The sequence below is a fragment of the Theropithecus gelada genome, chromosome 4 (assembly GCF_003255815.1).
Source record: "Theropithecus gelada isolate Dixy chromosome 4, Tgel_1.0, whole genome shotgun sequence".
In the NCBI taxonomy this organism is placed as follows: domain Eukaryota; kingdom Metazoa; phylum Chordata; class Mammalia; order Primates; family Cercopithecidae; genus Theropithecus; species Theropithecus gelada.
The window spans coordinates 109,144,453-109,156,503 of NC_037671.1; the positions used below are offsets into that span (position 1 = coordinate 109,144,453).

Sequence of the window (12,051 nt, forward strand, 5' to 3'; positions counted from 1 at the left end):
GGCGTCCAATGAATGAAGTGTCATATTATCATTCTGAAGCCAAACTTTTTCCAGGTACAGCATAATTACAAAAGACCAACTACACATTTTCCCCGGGTGTGGACTGACTCACTGCACACAGCTCAACCACCCATGCCCATGGGGAAAAGGAAGACTCAGGGAGATCCCTACCTACGCGAGTCAGGAAATTCTACAAACAGGAAAGAATACGCAGGCACAGGTGCCAGGAAGCTGAAACACACTCGGTGGTCCCCAGGCTCACTGTGGCCTGCTTTAGAGAGGACATCTGCCTGAGGAGCAGGTGTGGCTTTTGCTACTGCCTCAGTGCATACCATTTGGTGCTCTGACAGAACGAGGAGCGAGAAAACAAGTAAAAATGAGAACTGTAACACACCACTCTACCCAGATGAAAACCAGTGAGCTCTACACACACACACACACACACACACACACACATACATATACATACACAAAGGGTTGGGGGGGCATGGAGGAGGCATTCTCCAGAAAAGTGGCTTGGGTTGCATTAAAGACAGTGATTTTCATGTCTCTGGGTTGCTACTACTTCCATTCATGTTAATCTCGGTTTAAAAAGCATCGTGTGTTTTGGAATGACTTTTTAGTATAACAAATGTAAACCTGAGGTTTGGAGGTGAACGGAGGCCCTCAAGTACATACCCTTAGGGCCTTCCTTCTCCCACCAAGAAATGAAGAGCAACTGCCACGTGATCAACTTGATTCAGAAAACCGTCTGGTTGGCATTAGCCTTTGCATTACAAAGATTTCGGCATCCTGCAGCTTTTTCATTTATTTGGTTGGTTGGTTGGTTGTTCTACTTCCCCCTTTCCTTTCCTTTTCCCTAGACTTCCCTATATGCAACGACATCATGGCTCCCAAACTGATGGTACAGGAGAGGAAGGAGGGACCTCTGGAATCTCTAGGATGAACGAGAAGAGGGAGACCACAGAAGGTCTGTGGCTCTCCCACGGCCTGCACAGTAAGATTATATACTCAGTAAGGCAACCCCAAATCCCTCAGTAAGTTCAAGTGTCCCTGCTACAAAAGTAAATGGCACCGGAGAATGGAAGAGAGGCCACCAAGTGGCACACAGGGGCTGTTTCTGAAGATTTCAACGTACCTGCACTTCACTCACTCCGCTGACTTTTTCCCAAATGCAAAGCAAGAGTCCATTTTTATCAGTGCTTTTTCTCATACACTAACAAAGATGGCTTTTAATGTAAAATTTTGAGCTAGAAGGTGCTAGAGTTTTCTAAATCTAACTTACTCATTTTTCAAAGAAACAGCAGCTCTAAGAAATGACATGGATCTCTCAAGGCCAGAACCTTAGCTGAGAGTCTGCCCTGTTGGCTTTCAGTGTGGCGATTAGCACAGGTCTCCCAGCCAAAACATATTATTTTATCAAAACAGTAAAGCCATTGTTTCTTCCATACGAGTCATTATAAGCTGTTCATTTTCATTTTTGTGAGGAGGAAAAAAAGCAAGTTATATAACTACTTTCAAATCAAAATTTTTACAATGACCTGATGGTAAATAAAACGGTAAATATTTATATCATTTCAGTCTAACAATCAGGTTAAATCAAGAAAACTCTAAAAATTAGCTATCAGTAAATAAATGCTAAAAATGATATATGTAATTTTAGAATATTCTCACATGCAATGAACATGTACCATATGCACAGACGCATGCACACAGACAGCAGCAAATACAAACCTGCACACTGAAAAACGTAAATGGTATCTCAATCGTGAACCAAGTAAAAAGATGTGCACACCATGATCTAAAATTGGGTACAATTTCAGTCCTGTGGAAAGAGACAATTGTACCTACATGCTTTTTTTTTTTTTTTTTTTTTTTTTTTAAGAATGCATTATGAAGAAAAGTAGCTGAGAAAGCTTAGTCACTTTTTTGTGGCTTACAGCTTTTTTCTCCTCTTTTATTCCAGGCTTAAACAAAGTTCAGTGGGGCATCAAAATGCCTGTTTTAAATTACAGTCTGTATTTTAAAATAGAATGCACGCACGGCATGTTCCTGAAGCTAGGGGGTGGGAGTGTTATTCACGGAAAATTGAAGGCTTGTTGAGTCAATAATCTTCTTTCACACAGTAACAATTTTCAGCTAAAATTTCTTGACCCAAACAAAGGAAAACAAGACCATTCAGTTATTTTACAACAATTTAGAGAAGGCAAAAGAAAAAGATGAGAAAAAAAGAGAGACACCTCTAAAATCCTACGTTGTGAGGGAAGAATAGGAAATTCTGGCTCAGGTAGAACCTTCTCTACATGTATTTATTTCCTCTCCTAAACTGACAGTTAACATTAAAAATTGTTACTTCTAGTCCCAAAGAAACATAAAAGCAAATAACCAGTCCACAAATGCTACTATGAGCTCCTGCTGGTTATATATCCCTTGTTATATAAAACAGATGTGTGCCTTCAGAGTTACCTGCGAAGTGAAAATCTGTAAATTAAAAGCTATTTTCCCACCTAACTTGGATAATATAAAGTAAAATGCATTCAACGCCTCACGCCGGCCATTGCCGGCAGGAGCTGGAGGTAGCAGATCCCAGTGCCCAGGAGAAGCAATAGGAGGAGGAGGAGGAGGAGGAGGAGGAGGAGGAGGATGGCAGGGGTGAAGATGGCATCTAGCCCAACACGGCAGGCACTGCCATGCCAAAACCAGAAGTGCAGGCTAGGGTGAGAAGAGGGACCTCAGAACATTAGAGTCATGTGGTTTTTTTCTTCTTTTTAGCATAAAAAATAAAAACTTACACTTGCAGGAGCTGGAGTCCTGCCCTGGCCTCTGCACCATTGCGGAGCTCCTTGTATGCTCTGCTCTAGGTGGCTCTAGACTCCCTGAGACCCACTCTGGCTCCCCTTTCTGCTGGCCTGAGGCCCCGTGGGGTCCAGGCTGCCCCTGTGGCCCAGGCATCCAGACCACAGAAGAGCTCTGTGGCCTCACAGAGGTCACTTGAAGAGCTGCAAGCTGGTCAAAGCCTGCCCATTCCTCATTTGTTATGGCAAAATTTGTATGCTGACTTTTCTATTAGCCAGGAATATCTGCATTTATCATCCCTTACTAATGAGCCTCATTTATCAACTATAGATCATCCTTATCCTTCTATTATCAAAACCAATATCCTGCAAATCAGTTATGTTTCAGCCTCTCTTAATCTCCAATTTTGTCTAGTGTCTATTTTTTTATAGTACTCCTTCATACTCCTTCATTAATTTTTTAGGAACTAATTGACACTCCTATAAAATGGGTTGAAATTCATTTCCCCCATATTTTAAATGGAAATTTTCAGAATACTATATGAAAAAGTTTGCAGGGGCATGCTTAGTTGAAATGTGTTTTAAAAAATTAAATTCTTAAAATTAATGCATTACCACTAAGCAAATATCTCAGCTATGACAAATTTAGAATTTTATTTTAACGGAACTGAGTATGTCAACTTAGAAACACTTTGCACACAAACATCTGAATTATTTAAAAGCAAACTATAGTTCTTTCTCAATATTAATTTATTCAGATTTTCCATTATATTTAGCCTGTTTTTTTCCTGGAAGAATTCCAAACTGTTGAGGTTTTATTGAATTTTCATTTACAGAACAAATATTTAAATGGAAGACTGTTTTGAAAGAAGGAGAGAGACATACTTTCCTACTTCCTATCTTGTTCACGTTCAAGCATTATCCTCTATTTTCAAAATGACTATCAATATCATGAAAATATCCTAGGGAACAAAATCACAGGATAGCACATCCTAAAGAAATAATCCATTTTGGAAAACAAACATCTGTCAGAGTCATTATCATATTTTCTAAATTCAGGTTTTCCAGTAAGGTCCTGAAATGCTCTTCTTAATCTTAATCCAAAAATAACTGATATCCCCAGATAGAATACACCAGCGATTAAAATTATGTTCAAGAACTTGATGAATCCTAAGAAGCTGAAGTACTGGGTGTTCCCTTTAAAACTTCCCCAAGACATCAAAATGTATCTGTACCTTTGGTTTTGAAACTATGCAAATGATAAGGTACACCTGCAGATGTTCTGGGGGACAGGGCACCATCCTTCAGAGAACCTCCTCTTCCTCCCTGGCACAGGAGGCTTCCATTTTATAAAGTATTTTCTCTAAAACTCTAAAACTCAACATACCCTAATAACATTTTGGGAATACTGAAAATAAACAGCTCAAGTCTTCAGCTGCACACAGGCATCATCCGTGCCTGAACACTGAGATAAGCCTGACGACAGATATGGGTTTTCCTTCATTAACTTATACTTTTTTTAATGTTCATAATGATTTGAGAAGGATCAATCAACGGAAGACAGCTCCCCTCTTAACCTTTTAAGGACAACCATTTAAATCAACCTCAAACAAAAAGGTTTCAAAATACTTCATTCAATAGCCATATATCTAATTCTTACCTGGTAGATTTTAACTTTTGCCAAAACCTGCCAACTAACAGGTTGAGATGGTCTTTTCTTTTTATATTTCTAGCTGGGCTGGACTGAGAACTAGCAAAAAGCTGAAGCCAGTTAAAAAGTTATTCCGGGTAGTTTCTAATCATTCACAAGAACGATATTATCCAATCTACATGCTTAGAACATCCATATTAATGTCATCAATAATCAAATACGCTTCCAAAATACATGACCTTTTACCAGTAACTAACATAAGTGCCATTAAAGATTAAGAAACAAAAACCAACACAAACAAGAGTATTCTTCTTTAATTAAAGGCAGAACACTGCATGCTCTGCTGCTAATAGCCAAGCCCAAAGAATATTCTTGGTAATAAAAGTTTTCCAACCATTCTCTTTCAGGCTTCCAATATCCTGTTTAACACCCTCTATTTCAAAGAACGACCAGCATTTACTACCTCCTTCCTTTCACAAAGAGCCAAAAAACATATGCTTTATCTAAAGCCCAATATTTCCGTCTAATTGCAAACTCAACAAAAGTGCCATAAGCACTATTCGACACATTTAGGGATTTTTAGTTAACTCAGAAAGATCAAACCCTTTTCATGTCAACCTCTTTAGATATTTCCTATTTAAGGAAGAAAGGGTCACAAAAAGGTTTTTAATGACCTGATGAGCCTTCTAGAATAGCCCATATTTATAGACATATTTTACAAAGTCCTAACAAATCAGTCCATTTTCAAACGCTCTTAGAATATGACGGCCAAACTGATTGTATTCTATATCTTAGGTAAACAGAATAATGAACCTCCTATCTGAAATACAAAGCTAGCGGCATGCCTCTCTGAAGAATAAAACAAATTAGTTATTTCTAAACTGAGGAATATTAACGACTCTTCAGATCCCTGGAGGGAAAAGCACTATAAGAAAGTGCTTATATAGTGTTTTATAAGAAAATAAAACTTCTTCCTTTTCCATGTTTACTTCCTTTTATACATGGTTATGAATATTTTATTAACTATCCATCTGTAATATAATTACTGAACTTATGATTACCATTTCTGTCAATTAATTTTTTATAAGTAAAAAATATGTATTACTAAGAACAGAATGCTTTTAGGGTATTTTTAGCTTAATTATCCAAAGTGTCCACTTCTTTTCTTAAAGCTATGGTAACCAAGGTAAATCCAAACATCACTTGGTAAAACAGAATCATTTGAAGAATAATACACGCCTGGCGATGCAGACGTCCACTCATTTAATCACTCAGCAGCACCAGCACAAAGAGAGCACAGGTGCCCCGGGGGCCATTCAATGCCACCTAACAGACCCCTTAGCAATTAAAAGAAAATTCTGAAACTGAGGAAGTCAATTTATTTAAAAATCATTTTTATAGAAATTTTTGAGGAAAATATTTACTGAACAGGACATAATAAATACCACGAAAAGCTTCCAGTCAAACAGGGGAGCCAAAACAATGTTCAGGATAACTATAATAAAAGGATAAATAATAAATGTCACAAGAGGTGAAAATTTAACTGAACATTCAACAAAAAATGTATTAAACCCATATTTGAGGGCTATCTTGAAACATAAATTGAGGGATATGCAATGTTTATGAAACAAGAAATTAAGTAAGTGACAGCATCTTTTAGACCTTCCACTGTGTCTTTAGCTTAAATGCTGGGTTTATTTCATACCAATATTAGAGGTTGTGAAAGCTAAATGTGCTCAAATTTTAAGTGATAATAGTCTAAGAAAGAGAGCTCTTCAATGTTAAGATTCATCAATAGCAGTAATACCAAGGATGTATAAACTAATATACCTCAACAGGGAAATGCTGTATGACTAAGAGGTATAGAAATAAGTGGACAATATTAAGGAGGATTTGTTCAGAGCTTAGGTCTGAGTCCACTAAGCAAAAAGTAAATATGACTGGTCATGGCCCCAAGACAACAAGAGAACAAGTTATTAATTTATCAATCATTTGCTTTCTGCAGATGATGTGAAGATCTATCAAGTCAGCTGGAAAATAGAACTGCATTGCCTACTGAAGGTCATGAAGAATTTAATGACATGCAAATATAGAAAAACAGGATCAAACAACAGTGAGGACAACTTGCTGAGGGATCAAATGATAGATGTAGCATAAAGATACTGGAAATGCCTTGATTTCTTATAATGGAAAGTTGTTACGTTGTAACAAACATGCTAAAAGAAAAATATACTTAGGATACAGGTAGAAAATGTCACATGCAGAAACATATAACAAACCTATCTCAATGTAAGCAAAAAGACTAAGAAATTACTACTTGAGAGGCATTCTTGTCATCGTCATTATATAAAATGAATAGAATAATTACACATTAGAATCACTATGCTGCATTTCATAAACGGTACAGATAACACAATACACTTAATTCCAAATTACAAAACTACAGGTTTCAAATATCATGGATTGACTTTAGGTGAAAAGATAAAATTTACATCCCTGACACCTGAAAAGGAAAACCAGAACACAAGAGTAAATCTACAAAGGATCCAATAGCAAATTCAGATGTGATAACAAATACAGCTTTATGCGCTCTCCACAATCAACCCAGCCAAGTTAGAGGACTACAGTATCTAATAAAAGCAACACTGTAAAATACAGACTATTAGAGCCATAACAGAGTATCAACAAATCATTCCCTGAAACCACAATGACCTTAGCTGTGTGCAACTTAATTATAAGTATCCACATAAATAAAAATATTTGTAAGCCCCATATAGAAAGTTTTTACACATGCAAAGCCCTTGTGGAAAACAAAAAAACTGGTGTAATAAATTTCATTTAAATAAAGCCAAATTTCATCCTAACAGATTGGGGGTTTCAGGTATAGCAGGTTATCTTACAGTTTGTCCTTTATTCAGTGACTGAATCTTCCACACACTTAACATAAAACCTGGAAACTCTGTTCTCTAAAGAGATTACTGAAATGTGCTTGAAGAACTACTGAGTCAACCAGCATCTTATTTATCTGTGAGTTACAAGAACAGAAAGAAAATACCAATAGGGGTATTTCATTAAAAAAACAAAAAAACTTACATTAGGACAACTTTAAATACTTTTGGGAAGTAGGCAAGATAAAGGTTAAAGAAGATAGCTGTTACACATATACAACAAGATAGAAATAGAACAATTCAGAAAACATTTAAACGGTTGATGACTATATTCATCTCCTAAATGCTTTCATCCACTTTTCCAGCAATCTAGTTAAAAGCTCCTATCCCAGAGCAAACTCTTCAGTCAGTTATCTGAAACTACAATACTTCATGCCATCCCTAATAACACTGTAGAATTAGCTGAATGTCAACCATCCATTCCAACACAGATTCATGGCAAAAGGCATCTACTAGTGAGTGATGCTGAAGTTTTTGAGTAGATATGAAGAAAGCAGTTTGCCACAAAGTATTCTTACAGCTATGCAGAAAATCTGCATCCATTTATGACAAATTTACCAACCTGTGTCACAGTACAATATCATCAGCCAGTGACAAATCTACAAGGTCGAGCTTCTACAAAACCACTAAAAAACTGGTGAAAAAACTGGAATTCACTGTTTATCTGGCTCCCATGCATCTATTTTAAATTTCATAGAGCCACAAAAGCTAATTTCCAAATATGTAGTAAATGTAGTATTTATCAACAGCATGCATGCCTCTCTCTCTCTCCTCCCTCTCTCTCTCTCACGCGGACACACTACATGCTTACTAGGCTGTGAACTATCTGCTGAAGAAAGTTTAGCAGCATAAAACGCAAAATCCAACCCTACTTCCCTCCTTCAAAACCAAATACCTAGACAATAAATACATCAACACAACTAAAATGGGGGAAAAACGCCACAATAAGATTTCACCCTCTCTCACATAAAACTAAAAGGTATAAAAATTAGAGTTTCAAAAATACATCCATCAGATTCAAAGACAGCAGACATCCTGTGGTCATCACTTACCTTCTCTAAATCTGCATATACATCAAAATGTATATGGTATGGTATGCACGTCAAATGTCATGTATAACATTCACTACAAATGTTTGTTCTCATGTTTAGAAGTAATATAATAAATCTAAGTTAATGCAAACATAGTTGAAATTCCAATTAAAATCATGACCATCCTGAATTCCCATCTTAAACAAACCTTCTCCATAGAAACTAGGCAATGACAATAATCCTTCAAATAAATGTAAAAATATTTATTTGTACAGATTTATTCTTTTTTTTTTTTTTTTGAGATAGAGTCTCGCTCTGTCGCCCAGACTGGAGTGCAGTGGTGCGATCTCGGCTCACTGCAACCTCCGCCTCCTGGGTTCAAGCGATACTCCTGCCTCAGCCTCCTGCAGACTTTTTCTTTTCATTAATAAAGAAGACTTCCTTTAAATTAGGTTCTCTATAAAAAAGGCAAATTAAGTAGACATGAACTATTTATGGGCATCAACACGATACCCCATGTAATAGCCACTATTCCTATAAATAGAAACCTCAATCACCGTATACTATTTACTGGTGGAAATACTTAATAAACAGTTTTGTCATTTTGTTGTTGTTGTTGTCTTTTTTGAGATGAAGTTTCACTCTTGTTGCCCAGGCTGGAGTGCAATGGCACCATCTCAGCTCACCACAACCTCTGCCTCCCGGGTTCAAGCGATTCTCCTGCCTCAGCCTCCCGAGTAGCTGGGATTATAGGCATGCACCATCACGCCTGGCCAATTTTGTATTTTTAGTAGAGATAGGTTTCTCCATGTTGGTCAGGCTGGTCTCGAACTCCTGACCTCAGGTGATCCGCGAACCTCGGCCTCCCAAAGTGCTGGGATTACAGGCGTGAGCCACCGCGTCCGGCCTCAAATTTTAAACTACTTTCTTTTGGGGGATTTCTCATTACATAAATAGAAAGTCCTAGAAGAAATTCAAATTACGATCAGATATTTTATCTCATTATTTGTATCCTTTGCAAAGTGCAAATTTCTTTTAAGTTTTAACTCCTATAAGGATACCTCTGTTTTGTATCACTACCAAAAAGCAACAGCCTAAAGAAAGCTCAACTGTACAACAGCAATAACCGCCTGCACACACAAAATCGACCAGCCGCATAAAACCTTCCAACTGATGTCTACACTCTGCAACAGAGATATACACACATGAAATAGACTTATCCAGGACTACAGAGCTCCTAAAAGGTAAACCCTGAAAAATTAACCACAAAATATACCTGAAATCTAGAAACTTCTCAATCATGTCATAATATAAAGTAGAACAAACAAAAACAACAGCTCTTTCTAAAAATCTTTAACTCATCACAATTCCAAATCAGCACAATAATGTCTTACTGGTAAACTTGATGGTCTTTCTTGTTGTATTAAGTTCAAGTCTTCATGGTTAGGTTTTCCGGGGGCCAGAGGAGGTTGAGATCTAGTTCCATAGCCTTCCTGAGACATGTCCTAAAAAAACACAAACACAAAGCACTTCATAAATATCTCAATGAGTTGTAAGCTTCTTCAGTAACTAAAATTAAACAAAAGCTTGGCTGGGCACAGTGGCTCATGCCTGTAATCCCAGCACTTTGAGAGATCAAGGCAGGCAGATCGCTTGAGCCCAGGAGTTCAAGACCAGCCTGGGCAATGTAGGGAGACTCCATCTCTACAAAAATAAAAAATTAGCTGAGTGTGGTGGCACAGCTACTTGGGAGGCTGAGGCGGGAGAATAGCTTGAGCCTGGAGGTGGAGGCTGCAGTGAACTTTGACCACACCACTGTACTCCAGCCTGGGTGACAGAACAGGACCCTGTGTCAAACAAAACAGAACAAAACAAAACAAAAGCTTATCACAACCAACAACTAATGTTACATTTTAGCAGACATAAATATGTTATGGCTATAATTTAATACATTATCAGAAAGAAAAATTTTAAAAAGCAGTGAATCATTAACAGCAGAAATATAAACGATATATACATTTATATATATATATAAAATTAACAACTAAATTTATTATGAGACCATACCAAGTACTGTATTTGAGTTCTGCAGGAAGAAGACTAGTTCATAAAAATGGGGAGGGAGGTCAGCTGTAGCCAAACCAAACTGTCTTTGAACCCAGAGCAAACCAAAAGCTCTCTGTATTGTTGAATTCCGATTTTGGCCAAACTGTCTTTAATATTACCTCAAAAAATGGAAATAACTAACGAAAACCTTACTATCAACTATATCTTAACACGTCCTCTCAATTACCCACAAAACAGCATAAATTGTTATTAAGCTCATAGAATCCGGGGTCTGTACAAAACCAATAAACATTCATCTACAGAACTCCATATGTTCATAGGGCACAGTTTTCAGAGAACCACCATAAAGAAGAAAACAACAGTGGGGAACAAAACACACCCAAAAAACCTGAATGGGGACAATAAACATAATTAACACGGCCTTTCTGGCATCTTGTCAAACACTCTTCCGTATTCTGCATGGCTTCAGCATTGTGCTGAAATAATTAGCATATATGACCCAAACACCACACCACACCACATTTACTGTACACCAGTCCCTAGCTACCTAACTGTGTATGTCAGCTACTAAACATTCCACCACCATTTCCCCCTGAAGTCAAACAGCAGGACAGAATTGTTAAATACCTATTATAGCATGTCTCAATTGGCACTGAAAGTTGAAGAACCAGTTTCTAATTGAAGAGGAAAAAAAGAATGGAAAATATTGCTTTAAAATAAAATTATCTCCCTTCCCTTGTCAGTTCAAATATGTGCTGGCATTAAAGAAACATCATATACAAGTTCTACTTCTGTTAAGTCCCTGGAATATTGCTTTAAAAATTAATGTTTACTACTTGAAATCCTATAAAAAGCTTCTGCTGTCCCACCCCTTTCTTGCACACTTAAAATTACATGGCTTCTTAAGCCAGGAAACTTTGGACCAATAGCTGGTACCACAAAGTACACCAGCTGTACAAACTAGATTTAACCAGCCTAGTGTTGGTGCGACCTGCCTTTCAACAGGCTCTGAAATACAGGAGCGTGCCAATAATTCCAGCTTTTCCCATGTAGCCATTCTTCCCTTTAAATACATCTCTATCAAAAAACAAACAAACAAACAAAACCCTCAGATATTTAACCTCTACTAGTAATGTACCCAGTTCATATCATATTTTTCTAAGAGAATTCAATCCTATTTGTCCAGTTTTTCTTTGATAACAATAAGGTGAGAGTAAGCACAGGCAATCCAAGGACACTTAAAGAGTGGCTCTGCAATCTGGTTGCCAGCAGAGGGTGACAATTAAGCTTGTGGGGTACAAAAGCAAAGGCTGAAAGATTATGACCATTCCCCCCACCACCTTCCCCCTCAAACACCACGTTTCTTCCAGATCCTAGATTTCCACTTGTCACACAGACTTCCCGCTGGGTGCCCTGCAGGTTCCTTTCCATAAACAGCATGGATTTCAAATCAAGCAGGGCACAAGGCCTCTATTCAGGGGCCTTCACCCTGTTACAAAAAAGCACAAAGGTGCAGGACAGCCTCACAATGGGCAAACAAATGAGCAGACCCCGCCTCC

The 12,051-nt window shown here is 37.7% G+C and overlaps 1 protein-coding gene across 3 annotated transcripts in view; it reads right to left on the reverse strand.

The window, feature by feature from the left end:
• The window catches only part of ARID1B (AT-rich interaction domain 1B), a 444,496-nt gene that overhangs the window by 273,729 nt on the left and 158,716 nt on the right, over nt 1-12,051 (reverse strand). For all 3 annotated transcript variants that reach the window (XM_025381991.1, XM_025381992.1, XM_025381993.1), the window contains one exon: nt 9,820-9,930. In XM_025381991.1, coding sequence (XP_025237776.1) covers nt 9,820-9,930 — 111 coding nt within the window. The remainder of the gene's footprint in view (nt 1-9,819; nt 9,931-12,051) is intronic.